The 15,070-nt window shown below is 45.9% G+C and overlaps 2 protein-coding genes across 7 annotated transcripts in view; one reads left to right on the top strand and one right to left on the bottom strand.

Annotated features, from left to right (window-relative positions):
* TMC7 (transmembrane channel like 7) overlaps positions 1-8,037 on the bottom strand; it is a 56,594-nt gene extending 48,557 nt beyond the window's left edge. The window contains exon 1 of one of the 6 annotated variants that reach the window (XM_006942272.4): positions 7,824-8,037. In XM_006942272.4, coding sequence (XP_006942334.2) covers positions 7,824-7,890 — 67 coding nt within the window. In that variant the 5' untranslated portion in view covers positions 7,891-8,037. Of the gene's footprint in view, positions 1-1,566; positions 1,809-7,823 lie in introns of those variants that run through there. The other 5 variants (XM_023246456.2, XM_006942274.4, XM_006942271.4 and 2 more) reach the window with 5 other exon arrangements.
* Positions 8,038-8,053: 16 nt separating this feature from the next.
* The window catches only part of TMC5 (transmembrane channel like 5), a 92,115-nt gene continuing 85,098 nt past the window's right edge, over positions 8,054-15,070 (top strand). The window contains exon 1 of the mRNA XM_045047536.1: positions 8,054-8,256. The gene's annotated coding sequence lies outside the window, so the exon portion shown is untranslated. The remainder of the gene's footprint in view (positions 8,257-15,070) is intronic.

Raw genomic sequence — 15,070 nt, 5'->3', positions numbered from 1 at the left:
TAGGAGGACCTGTATGAGTCACACCGCCTGGCACCTGGGTGGGGCCTAGGGACTGGCTGGGTGCAAGGCTTTACGACCAGATGAGCAAACAGCCTTCAAGAGGAGTGACTAACTAGGCAATCAGAGCCACTCTGGGTCCTGAACCCAAGTCTCCTGGTTTTCAAGTGGGCGGAGCATCCGGTGGGCTATACGTGGGCAATCACTGGGATTCTGTCTGCCTGAGTGGACCACAGACATAGTGGTTAAGAGCACAGCCTCCAAAGCCCACTGCCCGGAGTCAAATACAAGGTCCACTTGCTACTTTGTTGACCATTCCATGCCTTAGTTTTCCACCTGTAAAATGGGGATCCACCTGGCATGACCATCTTGAGGATTAGATGGCTATTATATGCTTAGAAGAGACGTCAGCAAACTTACTATTTACCACTATTTACCACCCAGTCTCTGTCACAACTCCTCAACTCTGCTGTTGCTGTAGAAAAGCAGCTATAATCCATAAATGAATGGGCATGATTGTGTTCTAATAAAACTTGATTTATAAAAATAGGTGGCAGGCTGGATTTGGCCCGTGGGTTGTAGTTTGCAGACCCTTGGCTTAGAGCAGTGCCCAGCACATTGTGCTTTATATCCGGTCATTTAGTAATGAACTCAATGTACAGGGAGATTTAATACGTGCTGTGAGGGATCTCGCTATGGACCGAGCTACTCCTTCTGTGGAGTGTCTACCTTCCTTGGCCAAGATTTCTCCAAAGAATTCCAACATTCCTGGAAGCAACAACAGAAACTAGCCTTTACCGAGCATTTACCATGCACCATGATTATGCCAAGCCCTTTATATACCTAGCTCCTGTCATCCTTACAATTACTTCATCCCTGGGTCCTTCTTACATGTGCCTTCATTCTGCAGTAAGGAAAGCTCAGAGAACTCTGCCCAAGGTTGAGCTGAAGTCTGAACCTTGAGGGCAAAGACCTCCACGGGTCTTATTCACTCTTACATCCCTGGAGATTGACATGGGGCCTAGCACATCTCAAATCAAACAAACATTTGTCTAATAAACACGCAGACATGCTGGCTCTACAGTCACAACATTAATGTCCTTCTGTTTCAGTACTTTGTCAAGTAACTTCCCAGAGTCTCAGTTTCCTTAGGGGTCAAATGGGCAAATAACACCTCGGGAATTGCTGTAATTCGAGAAAGTTACCCACTTGAGCCCAAAGTCACACTGCTGACCAGGGCCTACCGTATGAGGAACGGGTTCCTGCTCACCTGACCTCGTCCCCTCTCCTCCTCCTGTCGGCTCCAGCCTGAGGCCTCCCCAAAGACACCAACATCACTGCCACCTCCACCCTGTGCTCTCACTGTATTGCCCTTCTGGACGCTCTTTCCACCTGCACTCCCTATGGCTGTTCTGTTACACCCTCCGGCCTCCGTCCACAAGTCCACGGCTCAGAGAGACCTCTCTGACCACCTCAGCTAAGCAGGCCTTTCCCCTCTCCAGCTCATCACCTGTTTACTTCCTTCTCAGCAACTACACTTAGCTGTAACTACCCTATTTCCCTCTTTACCTGTTCAGTGAGTGTGTCCGCCGCTTGACTAGAAGCTTCTTAAAAGCATGTCCCTGGCCTGCCTCTTTCAGCACTAGGTTCCACGCCTGGTACACGGTCATGAGTCAGGGTCAGTTCCCTTCCTCCTCTCCCTGCTGGTAGGAGGGGGGAGCCCCACTGAAGGTCTGGGTGGTCCCACACTCAAACAAAGCTCCTTTAAAAAGCAACCAGATTGCAACAATGGTTACAACACTGAGAAGTCATTTCCCCCTTTTATCCCTCTAAATTCTTCACTTCCTGAAAAAAACAAAAACAAACAAAAAAAAAAGCCACCGAGGGCCTTTGGGCCTCATCTGGCCTGAGTTGCTGGGCAGAGCTCAGCCTTTTCAGACAGAGGGGAAAAAACAATTCAAGGTCAGACGGCTGGCTCACCAGAGAACTAGTGTGGCCTGAAGTGATGCGTGCTGTCTCCAGCTGTGTCCAGTCCTGCAGAAGATCCCTCCCTCCCAGGGTACCTTTCAGGGTACCACCCTCCCAAGTGACCCTTGGGACATGTGTAAGCAAGGGTGCCGAGTGACTCTGATGAATGGGCTTAGCAGGTAAGGACAACAAACATTGCAGGATGAATGGTTACTTGTCTTCAAGCTTAATACAACCTCTTGGGCTGAAACAACCCAAAGAATTGCTTTAATTATCTAATAGCGTTAAGTCCAGAGAGTAGAAGTACACAGCACATGAAATCAGCAAACCATATAAGATTAAGGCTACAGAAGCCCCTAATAATTAATAATAATAATACTAATAATAATAGGAACAGCTACCATTTGAGTGCTCAACACCCAAGTCTTCAACATGCTTATCTCATTAAATCCTCTCAGAGACCCTAGCAAATAGGGGTCTGATTATCCCCATTTTATGGGTAAGAAAACTGAATGTCAGAGAGGTAACAGGACTCGCTCAAGGTCACACACCGTATAACTGGCCAAGTTGGGATTTGTATCTGGGCCAGGTACAAACTACTACTCTCTTTATCTTAAAAACAAAATAATAATAATAATGACAATAAGAGTAATAATAATAAAATGGGTCCCAGCACCCCCTCACAGAAGGAGTCTAAAGGGGCTGTGTAGTTTTACCCCTTACCCTTCCAAGTGTTCCTGCTCCAAAGGCCCAGACTAAGTCCCACCCTCTGGAAAATGGGGTCAATGCAAATAGTCACAACATCGGGGCCCTCGAGGGCCCCTTCCCGGAGTAGTGCCTCTTGAGGAGGACAGAGGAGGGGTGAGTGGCTCCGAAGCCATCACAGAAGTTGCAAGCCTGGCCATGACACAATGACAATCAGGCCATCTTGAGTCACTTGGGTACCCCCGATGAACAAAAGGGTAATGGTCACAGCAAACCCCCACATGAGGGTTAAGAGTCCCAGAGGTTGGCCAATCCTCAAAAGGTTAAACACAGAATGACCGCATGAGCCAGCAATTCCACTCTTAAGCACCTACCCAAAAGAGCTGAAAACAGATGTTCAATCAAACATTTGTACACAAGTGCTCACAGCAGCATCTTTCCTAAGAGCTGAAAGCTGGAAACAATCCAGATGTGGATTAACAGATGAACGAATAAGCAAACTGTGGTATAACCATACAATGGAATAATATTCAGCCATAAAAAGGAATGAAGAATGGATACAGGCTATAATGTGGATAAGCCTTGAAAACATTGTTTACGCTAAGCAAAGAAGGGAGTCACAAAAGGTCACACTACTGTATGATCCCATTTCTATGAAATGTCTAAACTAGGTAAACCCACTGAGAGAATGCAGACTGGTGGCAGCCAGGGGCTGGGTGAAGGGGGAATCAGGGAGTGATAGCTTAATGGACCCAGGGCTTCCTTTGGGAGTGATGACAATGCAACTAGATAGAGGTGATGAATGTACTAAATGCCACTGGATTGGACCCTTTCAAATAGTTGATTTCGTTATGTGAATTATGCCTCAATTTAAAAGTCACTGAATGGGGCACCTGGGCCTGCTTAAGATTCTCTCCTCTCTGTCCCTCTCCTCCTTTCCCTCTCTCTCTCTCTCAAAATCAAACACTGAAATAATAATAATGAGAATAAATAAATAAAAATTTAAAAAATAAATAAATCACTGAATGCATTCTGGTTGAAGATGATGTCGTATGAAGTGCTTACTGACTGGAATATGCAAATGTTTGGCAAAGGGGAAACACCAAGTCATTCCACTCAACAAACAGCACATGCCAGGAGTCATGGGACTGAGGGGTATGGAGTGGGCAAATGCCTCCTGGGGGCACTTGAGATAGAGGGGGGTCTTTGCTCCTCGGAGGTGACATTTCAGCTGAGATCAGGCAGAACAGAACAATGACCTTCAGACCTGAGGAGAAGAACACTGGAAGGGAACAATGGGTGGCTGGGGCCTGGGGGCATGAGTGGGACAGGAGCAGGGGTCAGGAGAGGTAGCCAGGGGCTGGCTCAGAGTGGCAATCCTGTCTATAGATCCTGGGAGAAGGTGGGCCTCCAGCCTTTACTCCTATCAGAACCTTCACTTCCTAGTCATGGAAACCGAGGCAAATCAGTGTCTGAACTTGGGTCTGTTCAATTCCAAAATCCCTGCTCTTAAAAATGATATAACTCGCTGGGGCACCTGGATAGCTCAGTCGGTTAAGCATCCGACTTCGACTCAGGTCACAATCTCACAGTTCGTGAATTCGAGCCCCGGGTCAGGCTCTGTGCTGACAGCTCAGAGCCTGGAGCCTGCTTGGGATTCTGTGTCTCCCTCTCTCTCTGCCCCTCCCCCATTTGTGCTGGGCCTCTCTCTCAAAAATAAACAAACATTTTTAAAAAACTATTTTAAATGATATAACTCAGGGTGCCTGGGTGGCTCAGTTGATTAAGCATCCAACTTTGGTTCAGGTTATGATCTCATGGCTCATGGGTTTGAGCCCTGCATCGGGCTTTGCACCAGAGCCTGCTTCCGATCCTCTGTCTCCCTCTCTTTCTGCCCCTCCCCCACTTGCATGCACTCTCTCTCTCTCAAAAATAAGTAAACATTTTAAAAACTGATAAAACTCAAGAGAAGTGAGAATACAGTCCAATGGATACTTGGACAGGATGAGGCCAATGGGCCATGTGGGCATGAAGCAGGGACAGAGTCTAGCCTATGAAAGGGGAGGCAGTCAGGGAAGGCTTCTAGGAGGAAGTGACACCAGACTGAAAGAAGAGGAGTATGCCTTACAAAGGAATAAGGTAATGAATGGCACCCATGGCAGAGGGAACAGAAGGGGCTTTGCAGGCTCTAGAAGCATCACAGTACCAAATCATGAAAGGTGTGCACTCAACTATTTCCTGAAGGTGTACTATGTACTAAGCACTATACTAAGCATGGGGACATGACGGTGAGCCCAGCCCTTGCCCTCCTGGGGCTTATCATCTAGTAGGGAACAGAGACATTAATAACAACAGTTAATACTTACATGGTCCTGTGACAGCCACAAAAGTCTCCAAGGTGGCTGCCGGTGACTGTCTCCCCCAAATACCGATATTCACATCCTTACATAGGTCCTTTCTACACGGAACAGGGCTGCCCCATGTGACCAATAAGATACTGCAGAAATAACAGGTGTGATCTCCAAGAGCGGATGATCCAAGACATTAGGACTTCTTTGCCCTCTCCTGGACCATCTGCCATGTCAACAGGGCACTCAAGCAGCCTTCTGGGAGGTCCATATGGAGAGGCTTCCGGCCAACAGCCAGTGTCGGTTCGCCATCTGAGCAAGCCATCTTTGGAAGGGAACCCCTAGCCACAGGCAAGCTTTCCTAAGATTTGCATCCCTGGCTGATACCATGATTGCAACTTCATAAGAGACCCTGAGCCAGAACCACATAGATAGGTCATCCCCAAATTCCTGACTTGCAGAAAGTGTGAGATAAGAAGAGATTATTACTGTTCTAAGCCTCTAGGTTTGGGGATAATTTGTCAACAGTATAGATAACTAATACAAGTCCTTACGAAGTTTTTAATGTAAATTAACTTTCTTAATCCTTATACTGACCCCCGAAGTAGGTACTGTCACTACCTCCATTTAATACATAAGGAAACTGAGGCACCAAACACTTCAGTGCCTTGCCTGAAGACAAAAGCAGTACATGGAAAATGAGGATTTACATCTGGGAATCCAGAGTCTAGATTCTCAGCCACTACGCTATAGCTGTCAGTGTGGCTTCGGGTACACTTCATTCATTCATTCATTCATTCATTCATTCTTTGAACACATATTTAGCATCTACGTACCAGACACTGTTCTGGGTATTGGCAGAAAAAGACAAAGCACTTGCTTTTCATGGCACACACATTGTAGAAGAGACATCTAATAGACAAGAAAACAATCAAACCAGATGACTTCAGAAGGTGGTAAGTGCTTTGAAGGAATAAACAAGGGAACCAATCAGGGGAGGAGAGATGGGAGCACTTCTTCAGACAAAGTCTCCAGAGATCTGCCTCTCTGAGGTGACATCTGAGCAGAGATCTGACAGGAGGAGGAAGAGGCTGCCATAGGAAGATCAAAGAGAAATGTAGTTCAGGCAAAGAGAACAGCTGGTGCAAAGGCCCCGAGGCAGCAACAATATATTGGAGGAATTTTCATCATTTAGAAAGATGCATATTCCCCAATCTGTAAACCAGATCCCCTTTGTCTCCTGCCACTCCAACTGTGCTTTCGTGATGCCCATAGAACAGGCCACCATTTACAAAGTACAACAGAGTTACAAACACAATCCCTTCTGAGCCTCCCAGTCAGGCTGGTGGATACAAGGTGATAAAACATCATTTGTCCTAAGGACAGGGAAGACCTTTTAGTCAGAGAAGCCAGTTATGACACTCATAAAAAGAGGCTTACAAAGTCTCCTCAAACACCCAGCAGAGATCGAAAATAGATGAATCTCATGCCCTCTGTCTGGGAAACCACGGCTGGCATCTTAAATGTGATGGATTGTGCCAAACTAAGAGCAAGGTAAATGGAAACCAACTAGAAAAAACACTTGAATGGCTCTGATTGAATGTCTGAAGTTGAACTGATGCCAACACTATTAACAATGAGCTAAAAAATAATTAGCACCCAAATGAATCTGACTTCTGTTTTCTGATTCCTGAGCAAGTTCCCAGGGTTTGGGTCTCTCTATAGATATCTTCCTTCCTCTTCTTCAAGATGCAGAGAACAATCCAATCAGAAGGGCCCAATGCCCCAATCTACACTCACGGTTTACTTACTGTAAATTCTTGTGACAAAACTTCTATTCTCAAATTGAAATAGAGGAAACGCTGCTTGTAAAACTCACAGCAGGTTCAGGGCACATGTAAGATGCAAACACAATTGGGAAGCCCGCCCGGGTGCTGGCAACTTTTTATCTTGAATGGGTAGCAGTTGTACATAGTTATGTAAAAATTCACTATGCTTACACTTCACTGTAAGTTTTACTCGATAAAAAATGAAAAAGAGGGGTGCCTAAGTCAGTTAAGCGTCTGACTCAGGTCATGATCTCACGGTTGTGGGAACAAGCCCTGTGTGGGGCTCTGCACTGGGTGTAGAGCCTGCTTAGGAATCTCTCTCTCTCTCTCTCTCTCTCTCTCTCTCTGCCCCTCCTCTGCTCCTGCACTAAAAAAATAAATAAGTAAATAAATAAACTTTTTTTTTTTTAAAGGAAAAAGACTGTAACACTTGGCTGGCTACCATTTATTATGCTTTTCTGTGTACCAGGCACTGTGCCTGGCACTTCACATATTTTTCTCTCAACTAATCCCACCAACATCCTAGTCCCATTTTACGGCTGAAGAATCTGAGGCTCAGAGAAGGCAGGCCATCTACCAAACATCACACAGCAATAAACAGCCAAAGCAGAATTCAGCTCCAAGTCTGTCTAACTGTAAAGCCTGAAATGTTACGGGAGGCAGACATCTCGTGCCACAATGTGAGGGCTGGCGAGGCGCTCACACTCTTTTCAGTTAACAGATTAGGGATCCCTAGAGCAGTGACGGGAAGGCACCACACGGTCAGGGCTCCCATCCCGGTGCTCCTTTGGGGAGGGCATGCGGCCTCTGAATTGGATGAGGATGGCCTGCAGGAAGGACACCAGGAGTATGAGAGATCTGCTTTCCCCCAAAGCCAGGAGCACCCGGCGCGGGCAGGTGGCGAGGGGCTGGGCCCCCGCCCAGCTCCCGGCAGCTCGCCCGCGGGCCGCCGGGAGCGCGGTCCCCGTCGCCCTACCTGGGTGGCTGAAGGGCTGCCTGCCGGGCCTGCCTGGCGGGAGCGCACTGGCACTGGACTCGCTCATGGCTGCGCCCTGCGCCCCGGAGAGGCCGTCGGGGACCCGCTCTGGCCGCCGCCGCCGCCGCCGCCGCCAGCTCCCGGAGCCGAAATTCCAGGTTCCGGCGCGGACGTCACAGAGGCCGGGGCGGGGGGCGGGGCGCGGAGGAGGCCCTTTGCACGTGCGCCGCCCGCCCGACCCCTCGGGGGCCCGGGAGCCGGTAGAAGTGCCGGTCGCCGGCGGCGGGAGCCGGGATCGGAGACGCGGCTGCGGCGCCCCCGGCCCCGGAAGGCTCCACCCAGCGGCCGAGACAAGGGGAGGCTTCCCGACGTCTTACTAAACTTAAAAAGGTTGATTAATAAAAACAACCGAGACTCTGAACAAGTGTATCTAGTAAGTTACCATTTGGGTACAAAAAGGGGGAAAAAAAGATACCTGTACCGTTTGTAAATGCGATTGGGGAGCTGGCTGAGTAAGGTGCAAGGGAGGATCTCACCATATGAGTGTGTGTTACAAATTTCGCGGCATATCCATGTTTCATCGCTCTACATCTATCCATGTACGGTTTAAAACGCAATTAAAAGTAATTGCCAAATGTAAATAAATGTAGAACGATTAACTAAATGTAATTCTATATGCATTTGTATATAAGTAATTGCCAAGTGAAATAAATGAGGAAGTGTAGATAAAACTCCTGTGCAGAATTCCAAATAATTTAGATACTTCGAGGAGGTGGAGCCTAATTCTCCACCCTAAATGTGGCCTACACACTGTGATTTCCTTCTAAAGAGTGCATTATGGGTGGGAGGGCAAGTAACTTAAGCTGGATAATACTTGGGAAACACTTTGTCAGGCAGTTATTCAAAATCAACCCCCCACGGTGATAAGTTCACATTGATGGCATACACTCTTGGTATGATGTGATGAGAATCACGCTAACTGTGGGGTCTTTCTCCCCAAAACCTGTAACTATAGCCTAATCAATCATAAGAAAACATCAGACAGCAGTGCCTGGGAGCTTCAGACTCTTGGTTTTTTGGATCAGGTCATGATCCCAGAGTCTCGGGATTGAGCCCCCACATGGGGCCTCAAGCTGAGTGTGGTGGAGCCTGCTTAAGATTCTCTCCCTATGCCCCTCTCCCTCATTCTCTCTCCCTAAAAAAAAGAAACAAAGAACAGAAGTGCCTGGGTGGCTCAGTCAGTTAAGAGACCAACTCCAGCCCAGGTCATATCTCAAGGTTTCATGAGTTTGAACCCTTCATCAGGCTCTCTGCTTTCAGCGTGGAGCTGATTCCATCCTCTTGTCTCCCTCTCTCTGCCCTTCTCCTCCTCACGCATGTGCTCTCTCTCAAAATACACGTTAGAAAAAAATTAATTAAAAGAAATAAAAACAGACAAACCGCAAACGTGGGACGTTTTACAGGATACCTGATAAGTACTCCCCCAATTGTCAAGTTCATCCAAAACAGGGGGAGTCTGAGAAACTGTCAACAGCTAAGAGGAACCTAAAGAGACATGACTACCAAGTTCAAGTGTAGTCGGATGAGGAGGATACAGGATGTGGAACTGGAGGGGGTGGGGAGAAGCATCTAAGCAAATCTGAATAAAGTATGGACTTTAAATAATAACAATGTGTCAGTATTGGTTCATCTACTGTGAGAAACGTATCATTCAAAGGAGTTGGGGGGGGGGGTAGAGAAACTCTTTGTACTATTCTCTCCCTACTGTTCTCTGTATGGAAACTCTGTACTCTCTGGACTATTTTCTGTTACTTTAAAACTGTTCCAAAATAGAAAATGTATTTATTTTTTTAAGTAATTGCTTGGCTCAAAATAAAGGCTATTTTTATTGTAGTTAAGGGTGGGGTCTCTGGGTTTCCCGTTGGAACCCAGTTTCCAATTATTCCCTGAGTGAGCTGGGCCACATGCCTCCACCTCTCTGGGCTTCTGTTTTTCACATGTAAAATGAAGATATATTAGTAGGTCCTGAGCTGTAGTGACAATACTCTTGTCTGAAATGCCTGGGAGAGCATCTGCTGATGCGGGAGGAATCCTAATCTGGATGCGAATATCACACCTCCACAAAAGAAAATCCAAAGATATAAGTGAGAAAGTAAAACCATGGACGTACTCAAAAAAATTTTTTTAGAGAAGGGTTTTTTTTTTTTAAAGTATCATCAAGGGGATAGGCCTTATTGAGCTTGACCAAAACCCAGAAGCCAAAGAAGCATAAATCTAACTATATAAAAATGTAAAGTTCTGCAACACAGTGACATTTGTGCAAGGATATTCTTTGCAGTGTTGTTTATAAAAACAAAAGACCAGAAGTAGCCTAAATCTCCATATGTAGGAGGCTGGTTAAATACATTTTGACACAAGTGTCCAGCTATTATAGAACTCTACATGTAGACATACAGAAAGTTCTGCAAGTAGAAGTATATAATTAAGTGACAAAAGCAAAGAACAAAAGAAGTGTATTAGATAAGCTACCATTTAGGTAAAGAAAGTACATGCTTGCACCGCCTGAGTGGCTCAGTCCATTAAGTGACCGACTCTTGGTTTCAACTCAGGTCATGATCTCACGGTTTGTGAGTTCAAGCACTGAGTCAGGCTCTGTGCTGACAGCTGTTGGAACCTGCTTGGGATTCTCTGTCTCCCTCCTTCTCTACCCCACCCCTGCTTGCTCTCTCGCTCTCTCTCTCTCTCAAAATAAATAAACATTATTTAAAAAAAAAAGAGTATATGTTTGTAAATGCATAGTTTATCTCCAAACAAGGTTGTAGGGTGGGGGTATTTAGCAAGTGTTCTTTTTTTGTACTGCATAGACATATTACCTATATGCACGTTTGTATTTTTAAAAAGTAAAAGTCTGAGGCAGAGAAATATTGACAAATGGTGGCATTTTCTATCATGACACAGTGCCTCCCTCTTCCCTTCCTTGCTAGAGGTTAGTTACCTCCCAGTCCCCTGTCCTGGCCTGGAAGGGCGTGGCTGGAACCCAATGGGGTAGAGGTGCGTGATGACCTTGGAGAAGAGGCTCAGAACTCCCGGTGCAAAGCTCCTTCCTGCTGGTCTCACCTGGCACCTAGCCCTGGCTTGGGTTTGCATCCTGGACTAGGCGGGGCCTGAGATCCTCTCCAAAGCAAGGGAATGGGCCCACCTTGCTGAAGAAGACTCCTTTCTCCCAGGAAAGAACTAATTTTTTTTAAATTTTATTTATTTTGAGAGAGAGAGAGAGCAGGGAGATGCAGAAAGAGAGGGAGAGAGAGAGAGAGAGAGAGAGAGAGAGAGAGAGAGAATCCCAAGCAGGCTCCATGCTGACAGTGCAGAGCCCTGTGTGAGATCATAACCTGAGTCGAAATCAAGAGTCAGTCAGCTAACAGAATGAGCCACCCATGTGTCCAAGGGCTAATTTTACAGGAATAGAAATGGGGTAGTTCTTCAGGAAAAAGTCACAGAAATCTCCTGTTTGAAGTAGAAGAGGAAGAAGGCTGTCAGCTGGGCAAACTCAGACAGAAGGATGGCAAGTAGGACAGAAAACAGAACAGAACATTGCTTTCATTTTCAAGGGGAGGCACACGTCTTGCCACAGCACCCCATCTTCTTTCTCAGTTTAGCGCTTTGTTTTGTCTATTTTCTACAAGACAATGTAGGAGGCTTGGTGAGGATTCTCTTTTATTATTAGGGGAATAATAATAATAATTACTGCTTACTGAAAAATTACTTTGCATCAACCTTTTGTCATACATTACCTCACTTAACTTTCATCAATACTAAGACAATGGGAGTCTCTAAACCCCATTGATAGAGAAAAGAGCCATGTTTTCCTTAAGAGAGAGGCACAGTGGAATCACTCCTGTTTCCTCCTTCCCACCATCCTCCTCTGGGTCACCACTCAGAGCACCACTGCCTCCCCCAAGGCAGGGACTGCCTCCTGACTGTCTCCCTGACTTATCCAAACGTTGTCTACACAGCAGTCAAAGCCAATTTCCAAAAAGAAAGTTGGATCTTGTCATTTTCCTGCTTAAACAACCCTCCTCCAATAGTTTCCTCTTGCCACTTAGAATACATCTGCACCCTGCTTATTGTGTGTGGACCAGGCTTTTGCAGGACCCTTCCAACCCCATCTCCTACCATCGCCACTGTGTCTGGCCTCTTTTCTGCTCCTTGGATGCATCTAGCATGTTCTTGCCTGCGGAATTCACATTTGCTGTTTCTTTATGCTTAGAACCTGCATATCACGCTTGCCCCTGATTTTGTCCATTTCTCTCTTCCCATGGCAAAAGATGGTAGTGTCTCAGCTCCAAGTTTACATAACCTCTGTGAGGACTGAGTAGAGATCTGAGTCATAATTCCCAAGTCCTGGGAGGGAGCGTCTGATATACTTACACTGAAACTGATGTACTTGACTTAAATCAAGAGTAAATTTCTGGCCGTATCACCCAAGTTCTTCATGTAGGTTGTCCTGGTACAAACCGGATTCCCTGTGCATTGACTGCCTTGGAAACTTCATCCTCCTGCCCCCACCAATTGTCATTCCACATGTTGCCTACAACAGAAATGCTCTGTAAACTGTAAATCTCTAAATACATGTTTATACAGTAGCTTGGCTGTGTTATAGACTTATAACTATAGGTTTGCAAAATTGGACAAAGGACAGAGAATTTTACACACCAATAGGTGCATGCAAATAAAGCATATTGTTTCAGTTAATTTACGAAAAAAGAATTAGCCAAGGTCTTTGCTAATTTGCATTTTTCAAAATCTATTTTGAGAAAGCACGCAGGGGAGGGGCAGGGAGAGAGGGAGAGAGAGACCAAGCAGGCTCTGCACTGTCAATGTAGAGCCTGTTAACGGGGCTCCATCTCATGAAGTGAGATCATGACCTGAGTCGAAGTGCAGAGTCGGACAGACGCTTAACCAACTAAGTCACCCAAGTGCCCCTGTCTTTGCAACTTTAAATTTTCGTGGATAATTTGAGTTTGTTGTTGGTTTGTTTGCCTTTTTTACTCATTTGGTTGGTTTTTTTAACTCATTTTTTAACTTGGTGTAGGCTGATTCGTTTTTATTTGGCTGCAGCGATAACGCAGTGTGATTCTCTTAAGGGATAATGGGAATTTGTTGGGAGGGTAGTGGGCAAGATGCTACTGGGCTTCAGAAGGAGACAGAAACAGTCACACCAAGATTTTAGCAGTTTTTCTAGGTGATGATGGTAGACATCTTTTTTTTTTCTTATTGCCTTTCTGTATTCACCAGCTTCCCTACAAAATTGCACTCATAATCGATAAATGAAAGTTATTATTTTTAAACATATTATAGGACACCTATTCTTTATCCCTGTGCTTCCTCTTGGGTCAAACTTTTTTTTTTTTTTTTTTTTTTGGAGGAGAGAGAGACAGAGAGTGAGTGGAGGAGGGCAGAGAGAGAGGAAGACACAGAATCCGAAGCAGGGTCCAGGCTCTGAGTTGTCAGCACAGAGCCCAATGTGAGGCTCAAACTCACGAACCGCGAGATCATAACCTGGGCTGAATCAGATGCTTAACCGACTGAGCCACCCAGATGCCCCTGAGTCACGCTCTTAATAGAAAAGCACAAAGATGCTGAACATGTAATTTTTATCATTGCTACAACAGATAATAATGTATGCCTGCTAGTTTGGCTGTGTGTTCATAAACAATTTTACCCATAGAGTCCCCGGATTTCACATTTGCAAAATCAACAGATTAGAGGAGTGGTTCTTAACCTAAGGTGATACCCTACCAGGGGGCACTTTGGGAATGTGGGGAGGCAGCTTAGCAGTTACCATGGACAGGGGATGCTACTGACTTAATTCAAAAGTGAAAGCCAGGTTACTCCCTAGCAATGAGCTGATGGGTTCCATCCCACACAATAAACATCCTGTTTCCTGGGACACAAAGTGCCCAAGATCCAAGCAGACACACAAGCAGATGAAAACCCATTCTAATGATCAGAGCCAAAACCAAACCCCATCTGACAAATAAATACCCAGTGTTTTTGTATGATTTGAACCTGTACTGAGTTTCTCAGGAACACAGCCACTGTATACATTGAGGAGAGTGCATGTCTTCTAGCTTCTAATTCTGTCAAGTTATTCGCTATTTCAGAAAATCAAAGCTGCTCAGGGTAGTTGGGTCATCACTACTACACCCCTGTATCGCTCTGCTGTTGTAGCTGAAGCCTTTGAGATGTTTCTTCTAGTAGACGTCCACTGTTTCATGACTATTATCCTCTTACAAATACTTTGGTTTTATCCTTTTTTCCTCTTAGGCTTGGGTCAGTATATTGTTTGGTTTCCCACATTATTTGTGCAGGTAGGGCTATACCATGTTCAGGGCACACCTGTTGAGAGCCAAGAGGCTCCCTCCATTGCTTCTCCTTCATTTAAGTAGATTCACATGCCCCTTGTTCACCAGTCTTCCTCCAGACCACGTGTTTAATACTGCCCCCTTCTGTTCCCCTATCCTCACCCCTCTGACCCTTGACTTCAATCAAGAATAAGTTCTTGGCCTCATCACCCATGTTCTTCGTGTAGGTTTTCCTGGTGAGGTGGGAAACAAAGGTAGAAAGAAATATAGGTAATATTAAATTTCCTTATAACCTGCAGCTCTGTTCAGAGATACTTCAGGCTGGCAGAGTATGACATTCCTCCTCCAGGACCTCCTGCCTTAATGCTAATGCCTCACTAGAGGGAAAAACAACCTTAACTTGACAATAGCAAGAACTCCAGGATCCTGTGAATCTTCTTTAGCATATGAAAGTCCTTCTTTTTTAATTAAAAAAAATTTTTTTAAAGATTATTTATTTTGAGAGAGAGGAGAGTGAGAGAGCAGGGGAGTGGCAGAGAGAGAAGGAGAGGGAGGATCCCAAGCAGGCTCTCTTCTGTCACCACAGAGCCCGATGTGCGGCTCAATCCCATGAACCGCGAGATCGTGGCCTGAGCCGAAGTGAAGAGTCAGATGCTTAACCGACAGAGCCGCCCAGGTGCCCTAAAAGTCCTTTTGGAAACTTCCCGTTGCCTTTACCTCCCCCAACTCCCAAGTAGATCATCAGTCACTCCTCACAACCCCAGTGCAGGTTTTCCTGCCCATGGGTCCTGTCCCTGTCTTCAATAAAACCACCTTTTCGGGGGCGCCTGGGTGGCGCAGTCGGTTAAGCGTCCGACTTCAGCCAGGTCACGATCTCGCGGT

The sequence above is a fragment of the Felis catus genome, chromosome E3, assembly GCF_018350175.1.
Source record: "Felis catus isolate Fca126 chromosome E3, F.catus_Fca126_mat1.0, whole genome shotgun sequence".
NCBI lineage: Eukaryota > Metazoa > Chordata > Mammalia > Carnivora > Felidae > Felis > Felis catus.
This window is presented reverse-complemented; position numbering and strand designations above follow the sequence as displayed.